At 35.3% G+C, this 24,509-nt stretch overlaps 2 protein-coding genes across 2 annotated transcripts in view; one reads left to right on the forward strand and one right to left on the reverse strand.

Annotated features, from left to right (window-relative positions):
- Positions 1 to 1,475: 1,475 nt before the first annotated feature.
- Positions 1,476 to 9,964, reverse strand: LOC106867887 (transmembrane protein 147). The gene is made up of 6 exons (XM_014912948.2): positions 9,818 to 9,964; positions 5,749 to 5,884; positions 5,111 to 5,247; positions 3,828 to 3,912; positions 3,529 to 3,650; positions 1,476 to 1,909 (listed from the first exon to the last, which is right to left on the reverse strand). Exons 1-6 carry the CDS (start codon positions 9,892 to 9,894, stop codon positions 1,795 to 1,797), a joined length of 672 nt encoding a protein of 223 aa, XP_014768434.1. The 5' UTR covers positions 9,895 to 9,964; the 3' UTR covers positions 1,476 to 1,794.
- Positions 9,965 to 10,300: 336 nt separating this feature from the next.
- LOC106867892 (protein Flattop homolog) overlaps positions 10,301 to 24,509 on the forward strand; it is a 16,473-nt gene continuing 2,264 nt past the window's right edge. The window contains exons 1-4 of the mRNA XM_014912959.2: positions 10,301 to 10,475; positions 20,713 to 20,769; positions 22,380 to 22,515; positions 23,560 to 23,669. Of these exons, the coding sequence (XP_014768445.1) occupies positions 10,449 to 10,475; positions 20,713 to 20,769; positions 22,380 to 22,515; positions 23,560 to 23,669 (330 nt within the window). The 5' untranslated portion in view covers positions 10,301 to 10,448. The remainder of the gene's footprint in view (positions 10,476 to 20,712; positions 20,770 to 22,379; positions 22,516 to 23,559; positions 23,670 to 24,509) is intronic.

Below are 24,509 nucleotides of genomic sequence, written 5' to 3' on the forward strand. Positions count from 1 at the left end.
GGCAAGACCCATCTAACCCATCGCAATATGGATAAACACATAAAATAAGGATGACGGTAGAGATGATGATGACTATGAGTGACTATCTTTGATGCTAGCCAGCATCTGCTATAGGTTACAGACACAAGACTGGTGCAATCATCATTTTATGTCCGCTTTTCCATGCTGGCATGGGCTGGATGGGTGGCCACAGTAAGAACTAGCACATATTCAAGGAGTATTGCTCATCTAGACAAGTCAGAGAGGGACCTCATCTCACTCACATTTTGTTTTGGCTTGGTTTCTATAGCTGGATGCCCTTCCTAACACCAACCACTACACAGAGTACAAGGTGCTTTTTAATACCATTAGAACTAGAGAGGTGTCATGTCCTCATCATGACCTGAGGATCTTCATAATGTTAAACTTTACAGAGTGTACTTGGTGTGATTTTTGTGACACCAGCACTACAGAGGTAGCCAAGTACTCGACATGACAAAAAGGAGCTATAATCCCACATCTCAGCTGTCTTGCCAGGAGAGTGAAATGCATGAATGATAGCAATAAGAGGGATATGTAATGGGAAAGGAGTGACAGGTGTACTTGGTATTCTGGGATATGTATATTCTAGGCAACCTGACTGAAACAGCAATAAAGACAAGGATAGTAGTGTGAGCAATATACAGGTATGTGAGAGGGATGTGTGACATGAAGAGAGAGATGAATAAGGTAGGGGATGATACAGTTAACTTAATTGACCTCAGTATATGACTGGTACTTATTTACTGATCATGAGAGGTTGAAATGCAAGCAGGATTTGAACTCAGAACATGGTTTTTCACATCAACACAAAACCACAAATTTGATGGAGGGAAGACGTCCGAGTGTGTGTATGATGGAGGGGGTGTCAATTGAACTAATATCGAAATGTGGCAGGTACTCATGCAATCATTTACATGCAGTTTAGTGATTAGAGGACAATCTTAAAGAGGCTGAAGTTGTATGAGAAAAAGAATGTACGGAGTGAAATGAGATAGTGAAGATAATAGGGAGGAAGAATGACAGATGGATCGAATAGGTTTGGATGAAATAGGATCTGTGTGGTACTTTGGAAAGGTACCTTGTGAGTGAATTTAGTAGATGGAAATGAAAACTACATGGAAGCCAGTCGCGTGCACATGTGTATGTGTGTGTGTGTAACTGTGTCTCCATGTTTGTCCTCTGCCATCACTTGATGATCAGTGCTGGTTTGTTTATGTCCTTGTAACTTCGAAGTTTAGCAAAACAATAGAATAAGTAGAGACTAAAAATAAGTACTGGAGTCAATCTATACAACTAAAACTCTTCAAGGCAGTGCCACAGCATGGCCGCAATCCAATGACTAAAATAAAAGGGATAAAAAAACTACAAGTATCTAAGTTAATAGACAAGTGAAATGTTTGAACATTGATGCAGAATAAATAAATAAATAAATAAATAAATAAAAACAAAAGGCATTTGTTGCAGCTGTGTTGTAACAAAATCTGTAATTCGTTAAATACTGCAAAAACTTAATAAAAGACAATAATAAATTATTATTGCATTTACTGCCCTTCTTGGTTCCTCAATAAAACTCTTTTTTTCCATACAAAATGAAATATTTCATTGATGAAGAAAATAGTTCAACAGCTTAGAAATAAGCCAGTGATGCTGCCTTGTGGCTTTCTCTTAATATAAATATGGCATTCACCCCTGAAGTATTTCAAGTCTGCATAGATAATCATATGAGAAATATTAAACAATTGAATCTGGGAGAAACAATCGAAGCAAAATGTTTTAACGTGACATCCCCAAGAACATCTGCATTGCAATTGTGCCGATACTTAGAGTGAACAGTCCTTTGCAGAATAATAAGGTCCAGGATCCCAAGTGGCCAGCATGGATAAGAATCCTGTGGAAAGAGAATTAAAACCAAGGTTAAACAAATACAGAATTACATAAATACTCGCATCCACACAGCCTTTAAAGTAATCTCATGCATAACACATATCCACACACACACATGGCATAGCGCTATAGGAGCAAAATGTATTACAATAGAATACGTTTTGCTAAACAAAACAGTGAAGAAATTAAAGTAACCATTAACCCTTAAGCAATCAGATCACTCTGTCAAATGTAATGCTTATTTATCCACATAGGCGCAGGAGTGGCTGTGTGGTAAGTAGCTTGCTTACCAACCACATGGTTCCGGGTTCAGTCCCACTGCGTGGCACCTTGGGCAGGTGTCTTCTACTATAGCCTCGGGCCAACCAAAGCCTTGTTTGTGGATTTGGTAGACGGAAACTGAAAGAAGCCCGCAGTATATATGTATATATATATATGTGTGTGTCTGTGTGTGTGTCCCTAGCATTGCTTGACAACCGATGCTGGAGTGTTTATGTCCCCGTCACTTAGTGGTTCGGCAAAAGAGACCGATAGAATAAGTACTGGGCTTACAAAGAATAAGTCCCAGGGTTAATTTGCTCGACTAAAGGCGGTGCTCCAGCATGGCCGCAGTCAAATGACTGAAACAAGTAAAAGAGTAAAGAGTAATACTTTTGAATTAATCATGTATTATCTTCTAATTTTGAGATTTAATTCTTAGAATGATATTATAGGGCTAGTGTTTGAACATGAAACAGATTGAATATTTTGGTTGGATATGGCCAGTTTAAATACTAAAGGGTTAAATTTAGAGCACAAAAGAAAGCTAAATTATTACAATACAGAATTATTACATGTATAATATAACATTTTAATATAATTATAGCAAGATGACTTGATATGAGATCACACAAACTACCTTATTATAAGATCTCTTGGATTCATTAACACTCAAGCTTTGTAACAGCAAGTTACAAAGTAAGCTCTATCAGTTATGTTGAATGAAAACATGTAAATGCAAAATGCAGAATGAGTATGATATGGTATATATATATATATATATGCTAAATGTGCATTTTTCAATGCTGACATGGTTCAGAAAAGTCTATGTAACATCTCTCTGTGGATGTTACACACAAGCCCAATCTCCACAGGTCTAACCTAATTAATTTTTCTAAATCTTCCTTCAACTTGTGACACTTCTTTCCCCTCAGCATGCAACATTCTTTGCTATTACTCATTCATAACAACATAGTCATCTCTCCTGTATGTATTTCTAATACCTTTAATTTCTAATACCTTTAATTTCTAATTTCTTTCTCACTTCATTTCCATTCAACTTGCCTTGCAAGTTTACACATCACATCCAACAAATCAAACTCACCTCATTCCTTCTCCAATAACTGAACATCTAAATTTACAAATGTTTTTTAAACCCACCTCATAAACTGTGATTTTCATACACTTATCAAAATGAATAACAGACATGAAAATAATTAAAATCTTAAAAACTATTTTGTTCTCCCTTATAATGAGAATATCTACAAAGGATTAATATGAACTGGTTGTAATAGATAAAAGTTCATCATAAGGCTTTGTAGAATCAATTCTTCTTCATAATATTGATGACAATTAGTTACTTACTCTACAATGAGTGGTCTGAAAGAACTGAGCAACAGAAGAATTAAAACAACTGGGAAGAGAGATTTGCGGAGATCACTACGTGTCCATAGCCATACCAAAAGAGCTGTTGAGATGTGTTGGATCTAAAATTTAACAAAATACATAAAATTAGTAATCTCATCCAAAATTTTTTCATAGTAATAATTTATGAGCTATGGTAATAATTTATTGCAATCACATTGTTCCAACTCCAATCCTACAATGCAATAAATTGGTCAACTATCAATACTTTTAATTGCTAAGAATTGAATGTCACTCACCAAACTGACATTTGAGTCAAAACTCATTTGGATAAACTTCCAGTCAAACTCAATACCTCTTGCTCCAACCCAAAGTGGAATAAACCTGCAAGAAAAAGTTATTTCAGAATAAGATTAAATATACTATTTAATCTAGAGCACATTACATAAGTGTAATAAGATTTCTGGAGATTTAATTAATGTTCCAAATTAATTTTGCTATGAAAAAGTCATTTTCCTGAAGAATGGAGTTAACTTAAATGGTTTTATATAATACAAATTTCTTTCAAGCTGATTCATAACAACCTAAAACAGCAGTGAATGAAGAGACTGAGAACATATAAATGCAAAGCAACAAAGTGGAAGAGTTGGCAACCAGCAAATACTTAAATAATACTAGTTTCCTTTTTGAACAATTTACTCCTAATTTCCAGTAAAAACTACCAGTAAATATTACGAAAAGACATTTTTCAATAACAGATATACTATTTGTCTTTAGAAAGAAAACTAATATAGTTTAATTTGTTTTAGGATTGTTTTCTCATGCTGGAATAGGTTGGATGGATATTATTTGAGGCATTGTTTTACAGTTGGACGTCCATTCTGAAGCTCACCCTTGTTTTTCAAGTAAGGGAACACTTATTCCACACAGCTTCAAAGGCACCAAAGTGCCTGGATGATTTGTTGACAAGAAAACTGACTACAACACTGCCTACCACGCTTTTGTTCAAGTAATATACAAAATGTAAACACACACACACATACATGTACAACAGTCTTATTTCAAGTCTACTCACAAGGCCTTGATCAGCCCAGAGCATTGGGCTTACAATTATGAGGTAGTGAATTCAATCCCTGGACTGGCTTGTGTGTTGCGTTAGTGAGCAAGACACTATTTCACATTGCTCCAGTTCACTCGGCTGTAGAAATGAGTTGCAACATCACTGGTGCCAAGGTGTATTGGCTTTTGCCTTTCCCTTGGATAACACTGGTGGCGTGGAGAGAGGAGACTGGTATGCATGGGCGACTTTTGATCTTCTATAAACAACCTTGCCCACACTTGTACCTCAGAGGGGAACTTTCTAGGTACAATCCCATGGTCATACATGACTAAAGGGGCATTTATCCTAAATATATATATATATATATATATATATATATATATATATATATATATATATATACACAAGGTCAGCAAAATTTGGTGCTATTTAACAGAATTTTGTAAATCTCATATGAACAAAAATCAGTTTCAATGAAGTTTAAAAGTATAGAGAAATAAAGTTTCAAGCAAGACAACTTACCTAGTCATAATAAGTTCAGCTGTAGCCCAACCCATACCAGCAATAAGAAACTTAAGTTGACCTTTAGCTGGAATGGAGTTCATTAGAAGATAAAGACCTACAAGGTCAGCAAGATCAACAAAGCATTTCAGTGTTTCCTGTAAGAAAAAAGTAGAATTCCAAAAACTGTAATTTTAAAAAATGCTGATACATTGGAATATTGTGACATATGTATTAGGCTTATGATCTGGAAACAGAAAAGGAAACTTAGAGTTACGGAGATGACTTGAGTCAGGTAGAAAGTGTTTTATGTGATGAAATGGAAGATGTGGAGACTTTAACAAGTGAATTGATAACATAAAGACTTGAATCAAATAGGAAATGTTGATAGGAAATGTGAAGATTTTGAATAATTAGTTTTGTAAAGGCTTTTGAAGTGGTTCATCCTAATATCTTAAAAATTCCATGATAATATACAGAAACAAAGTTTTAAATGGAAGTAATATTATATAAAAAAAAGAATTTAACAATGCTGCAAAAACTATAAAGTAATTTCTATACCTAACGCAAATGTAAAAAAACTCAATGACATTCTTTATATAAAGAAAAAAAGGAAAAGAATCTAATAAGTTAATAAAATTTTTACTCTGCCAACTTACCCCTACAATATCCAAAGAATCAGAACTAAATTCTGTAGCTGGAAAGAAGGTTGCTAACACCAACATCTTACATAGTTGAGTGAAAAGGTATGCAGTCCCAGCCTGGACACATTTCCAGAAGGCACTGTATTCAGCCCTAAAATGTATTAAAAAACACATAGCAAATATCAAGACTGCTTAACAAAAATCAGATACTCATTTTCAGAAAGTGTTTCAGATCTGAACATCTAATTCAGTACAAAACACAAATGCTGTCCTATACCATTCACCTTATAGCATTCACATTACTTTGACTAATGTATTATTTATTCATTCCCATTATTTTGAATTAAGCATGCATTATCTAAAAATATGCAATCACATAATTGAAATCTCAAAGCTATAAGCTTTGAGATTTCAAGTATGTGATTGCATATTTTTAGAATGACATTGTAGAGTAGATGTGAGAAGCTGGATCTGGCCAATTCGAAGATAAAACAGGTAGAATATTTGGACCATATATGACTGGTTTAAATGCCAAAAGGTTAAAGTACTTTTTACGCATCTAGAAGAATATACCTAGCATGCACATACGCATTTGGGCCACTTTAGAGAAAGACAATAATAACATTATCCAATTGACAAGTTTTCACTCATCAACACTATGACCAGTCTAACCCTTTCTCTTCCACTCTACTGCATCTGACTTTGCCCCTCTAAACACCAGATTAATAGTATACCACCACATGTTGCTCCAACTCAATGCACTAACCTTCCCTACTTCCACTAGCTTTACACTCACTAAACACTGCCTACAATTACATGCTGATACTTGTTTTTAATCAATCAAACCAATGAAGGAGCCTCAAACATTCAGCCTGCAGCAACATTTAATCTGACCTCAAGTCCAGTTTTATCAAAGGAAAACATTATCAATTTTTGATTTAAAAATATTCTGTAAAATATGTTTATATTGCTAGCATGCATTCAAAGTTAGATGCCAATTAGAATTATGATTAGAATTGTGATTAGACAAACCAATTAGAATTGTGATTAGACAAACCAATGATTCTTTCACAATCTCAGAGTTCTTACTTAACCTTTAAACATTCACATTATTCTGTCAAACATAATACTTATTTATTCACATTACTTTGAATTAGTCATGCATTATCTTGTAGCTTTGAGATTTCAATGATGTGATTGAGTATTTTTAGAATGACATTGTAGTGTAGGTGTGACAAGCCAGATCTGGCTAGTTTGAACATAAAGCAGGTTGAATATTTGGGCTGGATATGGTCCATTAAAATGCTAAAAGGTTAATACAACTGTATATATCTAGTACATATAAATCACAGTATGTGTGTGTATATTGACTAACACATACATTTCCACAATTCTCAACCGATTTTCACCAAACTTTATACACACATTACTTATGTCCCAAGAATGATCATGCGTGATAACATTCTGCCCAGAGCTCCTGCATAAATGGACATACCAGGAAAAACGATGTTTTTCTCTAATTCATTGTATGTACATAGTTTTTTTGTGTGTAGAGTCTTCCACATATTTGTAATCTATATGGTCATATATTAGCATTAGAGAATATTTTCTGGTGTCTTTCACATTTTTTTGGTTTATTATTTATTTATATATTGTGATTGTGTATTTTTACTTTCTATATTTTTTTTATGTGTATTGGTGTGTATTGAGTGTTTTGGTTAGAGAATATTATAAAAGTGAAAGGATTTTGTCTATTTATTTATTTTGACTGCTTCCCATACTTTTTAAATCTATATGGTCGTATATTAGATTTAGAATATTTCTTAGTTATTTTCACATTTTTTTTTTATTTATTATTTATTTATATGTTGTAATTATGTATTATTACTTTCTACATTTATTTTATATGTGTATTGGTGTGTATTGTTCGAGTATTTTCATTAGAGAATATCATAAAAGTGAAAGGATTTTGTCTATTTATTTATTTTGACTGTCCACTTGCAATGGTGATTAAATTGACCAGGAACACTGTACGTGATGAATATCCAATACCAAACAATCTTAATCTCCATATTTAAACTGCATTAAACTTTAGCAAGCTTACCTTTACCTATTCTGAGTTACTTGAAAGGTGATGTTCCTTTCCCGCTCTTCTATTTGTTTATACCTTTGTTTACCTACCAATGCGTTGTTTCACAGGATGCTTATTTACCCATCCATTGCTTCAAATACATTTTAGCATTGTCGTTCTAGCCTTTTTTAAACAACCACAAGAAATTTCACTTTCATGTAAAACAACTATATTTTATAGTCATTATCTGCAATCTACTCCCAAAACACTTCTGTAGCTCTACTTTGCATTGCTTGCAAATTTATATGTTCTATGATCATTAAAGTGCAACGACCTCCACAATAGCCAGCCTTCAATTTGATTTTCTGTTCTTAGGTTAATCAGAAACAGATTGCTGTGCTACTCATAAACCTTCTCAGTAGTTCAATTGTTTAGTGAAAAATACCACCAAAGCAATTTAAACCATACAAAGGACGGGTGCATTTGCTAGTATATATATATTTCATAAACCATGTCGATGAATTTTGACCATTTAACTCTGCATCTCTGCTCACACTTCATGTTCCTTCCTTTCTTTATTGTTAATAAACTTGTTACATATGAATCCCTTTAATCATTTACTTTGACTTACGTTATGAAGAGGATTTTTTTAGGAATAACTGAATCTATCTACCCTGTAAGATCTAGCTTATGCTTCAGTCTAGCCCACAAAGCCAAACAAGTTTGATATTGCTGTCTCGCAACCAAATCTCTCTCAAATCATGCAATATCATTTTTAAAAAGTACACATTGAATGATGTCATCCTAGGTACAGTATCTGAACGAATGACATACATTTGATCATAACGCTGCACATTTCAAGCTTATCTGATGCTAAACAACTTTCTTCCCTTCACATACCAATATTACAATGTTTATTGCACTACACTATGAGACCTACATAAAACCAGGTGGACTGGGTTGTTAACAACTAGGTACCTATAGTTAGTTGGTTGATTGCTGTACCCTTATTAATCTACTTAATTATGTGCCATTACCATCATCTTTTTCCCCAGTACACTATATTCTCAACAGAGGGTGATACAGAACACAAGTTATGTCACGGACTGTCTTGCAAGGTTACATCACTAAAAGCCTTGGAATGCTGATATAATTACACTTCTAAAGTTTCTGAAAGATTAACTAGGGAAGTATTAAAATAAACAATGTTGGAGGTGTCACAATTAAAAAAAAAAAAAAAAACAATTACTACTGTAAAGCATAGAATGATACTAAAAATGAGACTGGTTATAAATAGTAACCAAATTCCCTAGGATAATGCTCTAACGTCTTAAGAACAGGATACATTGGAGAACATAATCCAACACAAGGCGGAGGTAATGAATACGTATACCACCGGTTTTCGGCGCAACTAAACCCCTAAAACTAACCCTAACCACCGGGTGTACGTATTATTTATCTTCGCCCCAACACAATTCTAAAAAGGAAGAATCTATGCGGCTCGAATACCACTGAACATAAATCTGCTCAGTTGGGGCTGACATGGAGCTAATCTCTACGTTAAAGTAGGTGGGCACATTTCAATGATAAAAAATTCGAAATTTTAAGAGAGTAAATTTTAAATAATTGTTTCTTACAGATATGAATTTAAAGCATAGTTATTATTAGTAAATAATCTAAAATTTACTAGTTTTTCGTTTGGTAAATTTCTCCTCGCTAAGGAATGAATGCCGTTATTTCGGTAAAAAAGAAAGCACAATAAAAGGGAAACATTGTCATATAGGCATATATATATATATATATATAAATTATAGTGGCCTTATATAGTTATATACAGTTAACAAAGTATATTATAACGATTTGAGAGTCAAATTATTACGTTTAGAAAGTTAAATTAGAATTAAACACGATGGACCATGCTTGTTATTTACACAGTCGGTGAAACATGCAACGATGTTGATGTTCGTTTTCACTTTCATAAAGTTTTTAATATATATTTTCTACTATACTTACATTCCAGAACATCTGTACACTATTACGTAAGGTACGTATGCCAATGCGACACAGTTCCCGAAGTGAAATAAAGTCATAATTGGAAGCCGACAGAAATATTTTCTTAATCAAGCAACGAAACGGTGTAAAAGGGAAAAAAACCCAAAGCTAATACATAACTACACATTTTGTTCGGTAACTATCTTAAAGCTGACGAACTTTACAAAAACAAAAAATATAAATAAACACAGTGACTCACTTAATACATAGATCTTTGATTTATTAATTTTATATCAAATATTATATCAAATTATTGATACTTCAATGAGAATTGTGTACGCACGTATTTCCGGCCGGAATTTTTTAAAGCTGGATACTTACACGCATTCAGTTTCCTGGGCTCTTACATACTTAAAAACCATCCCTCTGAAATTCCTGTTTTTTTCAAATTTCGTACAATGTGTTATTAAAAATGAATATTGGTTATTGTTTTCTTTTTCATTATTTTTTTTTTTTCATTATTTTTTTTTTCATTTTTCTTCGGAAATTACATAAACTATTTTATGCGTGTATTTATGACTTAGTTACCGTTTCCAAGGGAAACATTCTTACCATTTTGTTTCTTTAAACGTAACAAGAAAAGTTAGATGAAATGTCGAGACAATTCTCTGCTAATCAGGTAACGATTGTATTTATCCATTTTCTCTGCTTCTACCTCACCGTGCTTTATTTTTACAATGATTGACAATACACACACACACATGCACTATAAATGTGCATATATGTTTATACATGCATTATACAGTTTTATGTAAGTATGCCTTATATATATATACATTCCCCCCCACACACACACATTGTACAGTTTTGAACCATATATATATAAAAAATATAATTATAATCAGGGGTCAGCTAAGTGTCTTGCCACGTACTGAATTAGAAATAGACGCTAATGTCTTTTCAACTACCGTATATATATATAGGTAAGATTCAAGGATCAAGGTGTAGGAAGAGAGTAAGCTTCAAGCCTTCAAGCAGTCCATAGAGGGTATAAAAAACAATTTTCAGGAATAATAGTGGTTTATTGATGTAGAAGGTTGTAAATTTTCCCCCATATCAAAGTTCAATAAGCTGAAAAGATTGTTTTATAGATTATAGTTAGCAGCAGGGGTTGCTGTGTATGCAAAAAGAAATAAAAAATTAGGAAATGGAGTTGATAAAATCCAGGTTACATATGTTTCATAGCTAGCAGAACCTTGAAAGTAGTAATTATCCGAATGAGGGGTAATGCACTAGCTATTCATCAGGCCAACAATATCTTAATCAAAAGTTTACATTGTCATCAAGGGATCCCATGTTGACTCACAGGAGATTTAATTGGAAATCATGCAAGTCAACATGGGATCCCTTGATGACAATGTGAATTTCTTTTGATTAAGGTATCTTTCGCCTGACAAGTGGCTAGTGGATTACCTCTTGTTTGGATAATCACACCTTCTGAGGTTCTGCTAGCTATGAAACATATATCCTGGATTTTATCTACTCCATTCCTTAATTTTGGATGTGTGTATGTGCAGAAGACAGGGAGAGAAAGGCAAGCGCAGTACATAGGAAACAGGGAGATACATGGAGAGGGATGGTCAATGTAATGTGTAAGTGTAGAGAGCAATATCAATGGATGAAGAATGGCTAATAAGTGAAATAGTTCCATGTAGCACCACCACCATTATCATCAACATCAACACAAAAACTACACTAGTTCAATCTCTGGTATTACTAGTCAGTGACTTCTTAATGGCCAACAGCTACAACAACAATAGTACAAACAACTCCATCTGAAATGAAAACCAGTCACATGAGAAAGTGATGCTCTTGTACATTTTAAATGTTGACTGAATTATCTTTGATCCTAGATCAATATATATGTATATGATGGCTATCTGCTATGGACCAAGGAAGACCATCACATGATCATTAAGAACATTGTCCACTCAGACAAAATTATACTTCACTTTTGTGACTCCACTAGTGACTAATAATCCCAGTTCCATAATAAACATAAATGTCTGTAGATATTGCAGATCAAGCTTCCCCTATTCCCTACACTGCTGGTGTTTATTTGAGCAGCTCACTAAGTTCAGCATGCAAAATGCATGTTTCTTTGAAAATACCTACTCCATCCTTTCTCATTACCTCCATTAGTTAGTGATAACTAACATTGCTTTCCCAATTAACCGCTCATATTTCACATGCCTTCAATGAGGGATGTGCACAATCCTTAAATTGTAGTCTTAATTTCTGCTTGGGACACTTTCCACAAACAAGTTCACCATATAGCATTCCCAAAGTTTCTGCTTCTCATGAGAATTCTAAGACCCCCTGATGGGGGCCTTAACTTCCAAATTTTAGTCATTTTTTATAATCCAAAACTAGGTCAAAAGTACTAAATAGATCTTTATGAAATTTGAAATTATATTCTATGCAAAAGGACAGATGTAATGCAGTATATGTTTGAAAATGATGGGGGGCATAAATGAGGCCATAACCCCCATGAAAATTTATATATTTTTGCTGTTGATGAAATTTTAACCATACATATCAAACACAAATGATGTAATATTCCTAAAATTACAATTTCTTGCGAGTTAGTAAGACCCCTTAATGGGGGCTTAACTCCTACAATTTAGTCTTTTTTCCTAAGCCAAGGCAAATACAATTGTAGTCTTGGAAGCTGTAGAGTCACTCAAGGATACAAGATGAGCATTATTTGTAATTCAATGGTACAGTAGTGTAAGAGTTTGCTTTGAGATATACTTACATTGTGATTTCTGCAATGTGGTGCATAAATTATCAAGTAAAGGAGATGCATCTTTGCCTCAACTGATTCAGTTGCAGAGTATTATTTTGAGTAAGGTTATTTGGTTGCAGACCTCCTTTGAGTCTTTTTATTATCACTGGGTCAGATATAGTCCCTAGATGGTGACATTCATTTCAAGGCCTTTCCAGATAAGTGATTGGTCATTCAAAGGGATTTATAGATTGCAAATTTATTCTGTTCAGTTACCTATAGGTATAGTGATCATTGGCAAACTCCAGAGGTGACACTTTCATTTCCCTTTAGCCCTCACGTCACACAGTTGTTAATGTTTATTTAAATTGGGTCACGCCCTTCAAATTGCTATAGATTCATAATGCATCGTATGGCTGTGCCGATCACCTGTATAGTGAGGAATCCTACATTGGAGAGTGGTAACGACTAGGGTAGGGTAGCTGACTGCTTATTGTGGTTATTCGTCTTTTGGTTTCCTCTATCTTTGCTCTCTTTTACAAACCCAGTGAACATTCATATATTTCCGATTTCAAATATGAACAATGGATATATGACACAAGTTAAAAAAGATTCCCAACAATTCAACTTCTCTGGTTGACTTTAAGACCCCACCACCCTAATAGGGGCCTTAACTCACACATTTTAGAGCTCCATGTGCTCCATGTGCTCCATTTTTCAGGAGCAAAATCCTTTGAATAGGTTTTATAAGATTAGGATTTTGGAATCTGGGTATAAAGGTGATTAGTATGGGGTAAATATGTCATAATTAGAATTTTTGTTAGGGTGTGTAAAGAGGGAAAGAACCCTCATTAAAATTCTTAATCACCAATTTTGATGAAATTTGAATCCTAGATATTCCAGCTCATTAGAAAATATAAAAGAAAAGTCTAATTTTACTATTCCATGTGACACGGACAATGCCAGGTATCCCTGCTAGTTTATTATAAGAATAAGGATTTAACAAGTTTAATGAAAAGTATGAATATGGTTAAATGTAGGTATAGGAGAAGTATAGAAGTAAAAAGTAAGAGCTTTAAATCTTTTACATTAACTGGGAATACAATAAGTGATTACTAGAATATAATATTTAGTTAAATCGTTGTACTGGAATTACCAGCAGAATGTAGAGTAAAATAAAGAATTATGGAATGTGATACCATGTAAAGTTTCATTAAGTGGTAAATTTAGAATAGGAAAAGTAAATAAGCATTTCAGAGAAGGATGTAGGATGGTATCATCATCATCATCATCATCGTTTAACGTCCGCTTTCCATGCTAGCATGGGTTGGATGATTTGACTGAGGACTGGTGAAACCGGATGGCAACACCAGGCTCCAATCTAAATTTGGCAGAGTTTCTACAGCTGGATGCCCTTCCTAACGCCAACCACTCAGAGAGTGTAACTATCATAGTATAAGAAGAGGCATGACAGGGTGCTCTATGGATTAAATTAAATTAAATATATAATGCACCTATAGTTTATGTAGATGAGAACTGTGTGGAGAGATTCAAAGTGTGACATTTAGACTTATGATAAAATCAGAATGTTTTGAAAAATCTTTGGGCATAAGTGATAAACACATCATTTTGTCAATTCAAGTAATTGTGGTGAATAGTGTAATAGGATTTGTATAGATTCTTTTAAACATAACCAACAAGATGCATGGCTTCCCTAGTATGACATTTCAGTATTGATGATAGACCTAGTAATATTATACGGTACACTGTTTCTCTTAAGATTGTGTATGTGGTTAGCTAATCGGGTAGACTTATTGTGTTTAGTAGATTTAAAAGAACTCAGATGAGTTATCCATGTTTAAAACTGACAGTGGCACCAATGTATATCCTGACAGAGTTTTATTGTTTGTTAAGGACAGTGTATTCATAAACATTATTAAATCTACAGCAGTTGCCTTGTAATGGTCAATTATTATGCATTTTACAGTCGCATCCTTTCCTGTTGGACTTCCATTATGTTTGATTATTAGTATTATTACTAAGACATCTATCTGGGGTTAAAATAATGCTGTCAGATTCTTCTCTGTCACATTTGTTATATTCCATAGAGTTGTCAGTATTATTATTATTATTATTATTATTATTATTATTATTATTATTATTATTATTATTATTGTTATTGTTGTTGTTGTCATTATTATTATTATTATTATTATTATTATTATTATTATTATTATTATTATTATTATTATTATTGTTATCATTATTATTATTATTATCATTATTATTATTATTAAGACAGCAAGCTGGCAGAATCATTAGCATGCATTTTTTTAATTGCATTTCAAGTTGAAATTTAGGCAGCAAAGCAGCCTGTGCACTAACTGTATGTACCTATTACTTTACAGTGTGTGTGTGTGTGTGTGTACACACATACGCATGTGTGTATGTGTGTGTAAGAGTGTGTGTGTGTAAAAGAGTTCATGTGTGTGTGTAGAAACAGACATTTATATAGGTAGAAAATTGATAGACCATAACTCACAAAAATATACACAAGCAAACAAATATTCACAGTGAAAAATTCTGTCTCATACTCTATAAGTGTTTATAGTGACATAACTTGCATACACGCACACACACATGCACGCGCACACACACACATGCATGCACGCACACACAGACACACACACACACATGCACGCACGCACATACACACACACACACAGACACACATTTATACCAGGTTGAGTCAAAAGGTTTTTCATATTTCTGGCTTTAATTAATAGTTCAAACAAATTACATACCAAAAGTGCTTATTCATCAAAATATATACCATCATATTCTATTGAATATTGCCATCATTGTGTCAGAAGCTCATTTCTATACTTATACAATTTGGCTACTTTCGAGGCAAAAAACTCCATGGACCCATTTTCAGCATCATCCACATTGTTGAACTTCCATTTATAAAGGAAATGAGCTATACCTCAGTAAAGGTGGTAATCTAAAGGTGCAAGTTTTGGACAGCAAGCAGGATGAGGAAGCACTTTCAGCCCTTCAAATTCCTCAAGTTTGTGCTTGGTCACATTGGTAGTGCATGTTGGGGCATTGTCATGCTGTAGGAGTGTGCATCTTCAATTGATCAATGTCAGGTAGCAAGTTTTCAAAGCATTATATACTCACTATATTTGTTGAGCATAAAGGTTAGTATTCACAGCATGACCATCTGGGATAAGCTCAAAGTACAACACACCCTCCAAATTTCCCCAAACACAAAACATGACCTTCTGTTCAAACTGCCCATGTTTGACAACAGGTTCTGAACCCTGACCAGAATGGATCCACTGATTTCTCTTACTAGATCCATTTTTCATCCCCAGTTATGAATCTGTGCCAAAAATGAGCATCTTGAGGATTTACCAGCAGTTGTTTGCAAATGTTCATGTATCATTGAGTCTGGGCATTGGTTAATTCATGAGGAGCCTCTCATCAATGTCTGTTCACAAGGCCGAACTTATGGTGGTGTCAGTTGATGGTGTTTTGTGAAAGACCAAGTTTTACCAACAATCTATTTGTGCTTGTTCTTAGCTGTTGGTCATGTATTTCAAGCAAGGCCTCATCTTCCATAACAAAGTCTCCATGACCTTGGTTTGTCTTCAAGCCTGATGTGATCTTCTTTGAAATGTCTGAATCAGTCTTGTGCCAGCCACATATTCGTTGACGGTTCCTGAGCCTTCCACATCATTAATATTTTTTGCCACTTCCCTTGCTGTCAGTTCATTTTAACACAGGTAGCATAAAATAGCTCTAATTTTTTTCACCATTCATTATCAAAGCTGTAAAATAAAGAATAAACTATTAATGCTTATATGCTATATAAAATAAAGAATTATAAACAATTAATGTTTATAATAGTGGGGCCCATGAATATTTCATGAAATTAATAGCAAACCTATTGGGTTATTTCTGAAAACTTTATCAAAAAAATCTGAAAGCATAACCTGTGTTGTGTCTGTATGGAAAGATAGTTGCTCATCTGCTTTTCATTGAAAAGTGAAAGAAATTGGAATATGGTGAGGTAGACCCAGGAAGACATGGGATGAGGTGGTGAAGCATGATCTTTGAGCCTCACAGAGGCAATGACTGGTGACTGAGATCTTTGGCAATGTGCTGTGCTTGAGAGGACCCATCAAGCCAAGTGCACTCATGCTGGTGGCACGTAAAGAACACCTTTCAAGCATTGTCCCACACAGAGGCAAAGTGGCTGAGTTCCTTTCAAGCATTGGGCCTCATGGAGGCATAGGGCCTCATGGAGGCATAGGGCCTCATGGAGGCAATGACTGATACCTTTGGCATTATGTCATGCTTGAGAAGAAGACCCATCAAATTGAGCAAAATCACAGTTGTGGCAGATACCAGTGTCATGCAAATTGGCACCCATGCTGGTGGCACATAAAAGCACCCCAGTGTCATACAAAGGACACCAGTTCTGGTATGTAAAAGCATCCATTACACTCTCAGAGTGGTCAGCATTAGGAAGGGCATCCAGCCATAGAAAACCATGCCAAATCAGACTGGAATCTGGTGCAGCCTTCCAGCATGCCAGCTCAGTGAAACCATCCAACCCATGCTAGCATAAACAACAGTCGTTAAATGATAATGATGATGAGGGTGATATACTTTATACACAATTTTATAGACTTAATTCACAATACTCATAAAATAAATATTCGCTCTTATTTTTCCATTTTTCCCTAAACAAAAAGATATCCTGTACATATGATACAACCTTTAGTTAAAATTGCATATATCTGCCACATAAATAAGATTGACTCTTTCACAGAATTGCACTTATGCACGTATGTTAAGTGATAGATGATATAAGAAACTTAGTTCAATTAAAAAAAATACACTTTTCACTATCCATTCACCACCACCACCACCTTCACCACCACTAATACCACCATCATCTCTCTCTCTCTCTCTCTCTCTCTGTCTCTCTGTCACTCACTCTCACTTTCTCTTTCTCTCACTGCCTTTCTTTAACCTCACCATCAGAACATCACTCCGCTAAAGTTATATTTCAACTCTCCTCCTCTACCATCAACTAACTTTTTAAAACTCGTAATAAATATTACATTCCTTCTACCTCACGTCATGGACGCTTCTCTCTCCCTCTTTTCTTTCTCCCCCTTTCTGTCTCACACTTCATCTTATCCTCTTTTTCCCCCTCCTTTTTCTTTCTCCTCTCCTTCCCTTCAACCAATCACGTGAAAACATTACAATTACATTCCCTCTACCTCACATCATGGACACTTCTCTCTCCCTCTCTTTCTCTAGTCACATGAAAGCATTACTGATGAGCTAAGTAACACAATGACAAACAGAATTATTATAAAATGTTATATATGTGAAGGCACATGGCTCAGTGGTTAGAGCATTGGGCTCACAATCATGAGGTAGTGAATTCAACTCCCAGACCAGGCTGTGTGTTGTGTTTTTGAGCAAGACACTTTATTTCACATTGGTCCAGTTCTCTCATCTGTAGAAATGAGTTGTGACATTATTGGTGCCAAGCTGTATCGGCCTTTGCCTTTCCCTTGGATAACATCAGTGGCATAGAGAAGGGCAGCTAGTATCCATAGGTGACTGCTGGTCTTCCTTAAACAACCTTGCTTGGCCTTGTGTCTCGGAGGGGAGCTTTCTAGGTGCAAACTCATAGTCATTCATGACCAAAGGGGTCTTTACCCTTTATGTTATATTTGCAAATAAGCAATAAACAATTCAGCAATGATTGGACAACAAGTTGTATCAAATTAATGATACAACATGGAGATACAAGTTGGGTACATATAATATATATATGTGAGCATGTGTGTGTGTATGTGTTTGTATGTGTGTATGTATGTGTATGTATGTATCTTAATTCTAGTATATCATATTATTATCTATATTTTAATCTTAGCTGAGCAGCAGCCTTTTGGTTAAGAAGAAGGTGTAGTTTTTAAATTCTCCAAATTACAGGCCATAACCTGAAATCAGTAGTCATATTTTACAATTGTCAGAAGCACAAAATTGCATAACCTGAGGAAATTGTAATGCAGGAGATGCCTGCATATGATTTACAGCAGGCAATATTTGAATTCCATTGGCAATGTTACAACTTTTCTTCTGTGATTTTTTTCCAACGTGTGTGTGTGTGTGTGTGTGTGCAACACAAGAAGGTATCATATGCAATAACTAGTGACATAGTATCTCTGTAAACTGCTACAAAAACAAAAGAGATGTATTAGAGAGAGGAAATTACAGTGATATGAAATTGTTGGCCAAATTATGAAAGTCAACAAAAGAGTCATAAGCACAACAGCTCAATGATAGAATTAGACTAGATGTCATTTTTCTAGTAAGAGGAATGCAGCAGAAGTATTTAGTAAAGAATAGCAACTCTGTGTAGCACTCACTGACATGAAAGCCTTTGACTGGGTACCATGCTTAATAACCTGGTGGTCACTTAAGAAACAAACTGTAGATTAATGGCTTATGAGAGCTGTATGTAGAAAGATGGACTCAGTAATATGAAAGTCAGTGATGAGTACAATTAGGAATTTAACATCGCTGTACTTCACTGTACTCATTACCATTTAGTCACACTAAATATTCAATCCTCAGACCCTTACTATTCATCATGGTCACAGACGAGTTCAAGACCAGCTGTCCATGGCAACTCCTATATGCTGATGATCTAGCTCATATGGCTGAATATATAGAATTCTAACTCTTCTATGTCTTACTCTTTGTCTCTTCCCTACTTTCTTCCTAGTTCACCAGAGTAAATAAACATACCTGAGGCTATTGAATGCACTCTATATTTACACTGCTATCCCACCTCTCAACCATACATTTCTGGCCTTTCTGCTGACATTGCTATATCTCCTTATTCCATTCCTCAATCTACATGCCTTAGGCTACAATGTACTCTGTTAGTGCCATGAGAAAATACTTTCAGTATCCTCTGTAAAAGTGGTTGGTCATAGGAAGGATATAAAAAAACAAAGCCAAATGACACATAAAGTCTTTAAGGGCAGTAGTGCCCAATAAGGAATGACAAATGATGACCTATCCAACCCATGCCAGCATGGAAAGCAGGCATAAAATGATGATGATGACAACAATGATGACAACAATAACAACAGTGTGTGTGTGTGTGTGTGTGTGTGTGTGTGTGTGTGTGTGTGTGTGTGTGTGTAGTCTCTTAACCAGGAGAGAAGGCCTTTTTCAAGGTTTCTAATACTACTGGGAAAGAGGAAAGAAAGTTTCCCAAACCAGAGGCCCATCCCAACTGCTTGCTACAGAGTGGACCTGGACTCTGCAAGAGGAACCCAAGTCACCAGATAGAAGGTGTTAAACAGGACAACTGGAGGGTCCATTCATGTCTTCCAATTGCAGTGTAGTGCCAATAAAGGACAGAGGACAGGCTACATGATTCATAATATGCTGTTCAGATTCAGTGTCTTGTGTATCATAAGTAAAATCGAATTTGACTGTGAATTAGGTAAATTTGATCTGCCATCCACTTTACACCACTACCTGGTCCTTCATTGTCTAGCAAGAACCACTCTGTTTGAACATTTGAACCAAGTCTCTATTCTTGGGTTAACTTTGTTCTTTTTCTCTGCTAGTCTTAGAACTTGTGAAAAGGGTCATCTATGCTGCCCTTTCTTTTCTGAGCCCTGCCTCCACTACAACCAAAAGAAAAAGTGAGAGGCATGAACTGTATCAACTGAGTTATCCATAGCATAAATCTAGTAGCATGCCTAGGAAAGGGTGTGGGATGAGGCAGTCTATCCCAGGTGACACTTTCACAGGGACAGCATTTTTTAGGTCTGCTGTATTAGCATGTGTAGGCTGTATTGAAATATAGGGTGGGGGAGTGCAAATTCAAGGGCTGCCCTGGGTTGCACACACTCTATGTCACTGTATAAATACCAGTAATATACTATAATACCAGTAATATACTAAATTAGTTAAATGTATTTCTCTGGAAGGCTTTCTGTAACTTTTAGATTCACTTCTCCAGAAAACAGTTCTTTTACCTGGTCAACTTCTTTTTAATATTCATCTATTACAGTATGAAGATGGCTTCTGCCGATCAAATCGCTGGGAGATTCCAAATAAATTAAGCCAGGTAAAAAATTTTATTTCAGCATTTCTTTATTCAATTTTCAGCATTTCTTTATTTTCTTTACAATTAAATATGATTGTTATTTTGCTAAGTAACTTAATTTTATGTTTCTCACACTGTTGCAGCTGTATGCTATATGGGTGTCTAAAGGAATAAAAATAAAAATAAATATTGTGTACACCATAAGAATTCAGAATCTTCAAGAGGCATGAAATAAATCATTTTTAATGGTGGAACTCAAAATAGACAATCATCATCATCGTCGTCGTCATCATCATCATCACCATCATCATCATCATCATCATCATCATCATCATTTAACATCCATTTTCCATGCTGGCATGGGTTGGACAGTTTGACTGGAGCTGGTCAGGAAAGGGACCGCTCCAGACTCCGTTGCCTATTCTGGCATGGTTTCTATGGCTGGATGCTCTTTCTTATGCCAACCATTCTACAGTGTGTACTGGGTGCTTTTTATGTGGCACAAGCACCAATGCTTTTAACATGGATCCAGCATGAGTGCCTTTAACATGGCACCAGCACCAGTGCTTTTGACATGGCACCAGCACCATAAAGTTATAAATAATCCTTTCTCTTATAGGTACAAAGCTGAAATTTTAAGGGAGGGGGCTAGTTGATTATATTGGCCCCAGTGCTCAAATAGTATTTATTTTATCGCCCCCTGAAAAGATTAAAGATAGAGTCAACCACTATGAAAACAAAGTTATAAATAATCCTTTCTACTATAGGCACAAGGCTTGGAATTTGTGGCGAGGAGGATAATCGATCACATCGATCCCAGTACTTGACTGATATTTAATTTATCGACCCTAAAAGGATGAAAGGCAACGGTGACCTCGGCAGAATTTGAACTCAGAATGTGGCAATGGACAAAATACCATTAAGCATTTCCTCCAGCGTGCTAACGATTCTGCCAGCTCACCGCCTTAATAAATAATAATAATAGCATGTAAAATATTGGGGTTTTTTGTTGTTTTCTTTAACCCAATATTTACATGCTGTTATTAATAGCTTTATCAAGGCAGTAAGTTGGCAGAATCATTAATGTGCCAGACAAAATGCTTAGAAGCATTTCGTCTGTCTTTACTTTCTGAGTTCAAATTTCACTGATTGACTTTAACTTTCATCCTCTCAGTGTAATCAACTATCGCCATACCCTTCCATTCATACCCTTGTGCCTATAGTGAAAAATTATTTATAGTTTTATTTACTTTTAGTTCTACTATTAAAAATAAGTATATTTTGTTACATTTTGAAATTCTACTTTTCTCTTCATTTTCCTGACTTGTTTTGGAACAGTTGTCTCCAATATAAAAATTGCATATATTCGCTGTATATTCTCAAACACAGGATTCAGCAAATTTAATCACTGATTATTTCTCTAGCCTTTATGTTTAGGGAAATCTTTATTTCAAATTTATATTTTTGATCAATCTTTACGGTCTATTCTCACTCTCCACCTCCATCCCCACTCTCTGTCTGTCTGTCTCTCTCTCTCTTTTTCTCTCCCCCCCTCTCTCCCCCTCCCCCTCTCTCTCTTTTCATTTCTTTTTCATTTCTTCTTCATCTTACAAAAGAACTGTTTATTTCAGTATCCAAAACAACAAGATGGATTCACAGTTGTCATTGCAAACAATGACGGTCATCTACTTGAAGGTGTAAAGCGTTCAAAAAATTCTCCATGGGGTAATTTCGTTGATACCTGGGATTTCCCTTTAAAAATACCAGGTATTTTTATTATTTTGCTTACAACTGTCAACTGAATTTGAACCCATAAAAGATACACAAGTATATTAGATGCCCCACCCACTCCTGATTCAGCAGAGCATGTTCAAGAAAAAAAGTTTTTAGTGCATTAACCTTTTAGCATTCAGATTACTGTCAAAAGTAAATCCCTATTTATCCACAATGTTTTGAATTAATCACAGATTATCTCATAGTTTCAAGATTTCACTGTTGTGATTGTTTATTTTCAGAATGACACGGAAGAGTGTGAGAGGTTAGTGTAAACATGAAGCAGGTAGAATATCAGGGCCTAATAAGGCCAGTTTGTGAAAGTGCAGGGTTTAGTGGTTAGGACATTTGATTCACAGTCATAAGGTTGTGAGTTCAATTCCTGGTAGCATGTTGTGTTCTTGAGCAAGGCACTTGATTTCACATTGCTCTAGTCCACTCAGCTGGCAAAAATGAGTTGTACCTGTATTTCAAGGGGCCAGTCTTGTCACATTCTGTTTCATGCTAAGTCCCCCTGAGAACTACGTTAGGCTAGAGGTACATGTGTCTGAGGAGTACTCAGCCATTTGCACATTAATTTCACAAACAGGTTGTTCTGCTGATTGGATTATCTGGAACCCTCGTCATAATTGATGGAGTACCAGTTCAATATGGCCAGTTTAAATGTTAAATGGTTAAAGCTAATGGAAGGTCCAACTTTGCATATAGGACCTAGGGTTATTTTATTGAGACTTTTTTGCAAATTGCGCATCTTATATACCAGCTAACATGGAACTTATGATTACTTGTATATTTTATATATGAAATTGCAAGATCATAATTAAAACAATAGCTTCCTTAGAAATAAACCTCAAATATTTTTTGTCATTATACATTCAATAATTATTTCTGCACTGTAGCAATTAAAAAAGAGCATTATATTTGAAATTGTTTTGTTTTGTTTTGTTTTATTTTTCTTTTCTTCTTTTTTTTCAACAACATTAAAAAGCTGTTTCAATTTTTATTTTTTGAACTCATACATAACTGCTTACTTTGCAGGGAGCTCTGGACTGAATACAACTGCTCGGAGACAAGCATCAGCAAAAGGTTTAAGCAACCTGAAGGAAAACTTTGATAGACAAATGCAAGACTTTAACATTGAAACTAGTGTAAGAGAGTTTTCAAAATGCAAGACTTTTGTATCTTCATATAAAATGGCTGTGTGGTTAAGAAGCTTGCTTCCCAACCATGTGGTTTTAGGTTCAGTTTCACTGCAAAGTACCTTGGCAAGTGTCTTCTACTATTGCTCCAGGCTGGCCAAAGCCTTGCAAGTGAATTTAGATAGAAACAGAAAGAGACCTGTTTTGTGTGTGTGTGTGTGTGCATTAGTGTGTGTGTATACACACACACACACACACACAACTATCTACACTAATCATCTCCATTTTTCACTTTCTCCCACTGTATTGTTCTCCATCTTTAACACCTTGCTTATTTGCTATCACCCTCAATACCCTTACATGTTAAAAATAGCAGCCAAAACCGCTATAAAGCCATTATATCACTCATATCATCACTCTCTAATTATAATAAGAGTGGCTGTGTGGTAAGTAGCTTGCATACCAACCACATGGTTCAGAGTTCAGTCCCACTGCGTGGCACCTTGGGCAAGTGTCTTCTACTATAGCCTCAGGCCGACCAAAGCCTTGTGAGTGGATTTGGTAGATGGAAACTGAAAGAAGCCCGTCGTATATATGTATATATGTGTGTGTGTATGTGTGTGTGTGTGTTTGTGTGTCTGTGTTTGTCCCCCCAACATCACTTGACAACCGATGCTGGTGAGTTTACATCCCTGTAACTTAGCGGTTCGACAAAAGAGACCGATAGAATAAGTACTAGGCTTACAAAGAATAAGTCCTGGGGTTGATTTGCTCAACTAAAGGCAGTGCTCCAGCATGGCCACAGTCAAATAACTGAAACAAGTAAAAGAGTAAAAAGAGTAAAGAGTA

Source organism: Octopus bimaculoides, chromosome 5 (genome assembly GCF_001194135.2).
Source record: "Octopus bimaculoides isolate UCB-OBI-ISO-001 chromosome 5, ASM119413v2, whole genome shotgun sequence".
Taxonomy (NCBI): domain Eukaryota; kingdom Metazoa; phylum Mollusca; class Cephalopoda; order Octopoda; family Octopodidae; genus Octopus; species Octopus bimaculoides.

What these genes read in the sequence shown, in the direction of transcription:
- LOC106867887 (XM_014912948.2), bottom strand. Translation starts at nt 9,894, where the DNA reads ATGACTTTATTTCACTTCGGGAACTGTGTCGCATTGGCATACGTACCT. An exon ending in GTGTACAGATGTTCTGGAAT is followed by an intron (nt 5,885 to 9,817) that starts GTAAGTATAGTA and finishes AATACATTTTAG; the next exon opens with GGCTGAATACAGTGCCTTCT. An exon ending in TTGACTCAAATGTCAGTTTG is followed by an intron (nt 3,651 to 3,827) that starts GTGAGTGACATT and finishes GTTAAATTTTAG; the next exon opens with ATCCAACACATCTCAACAGC.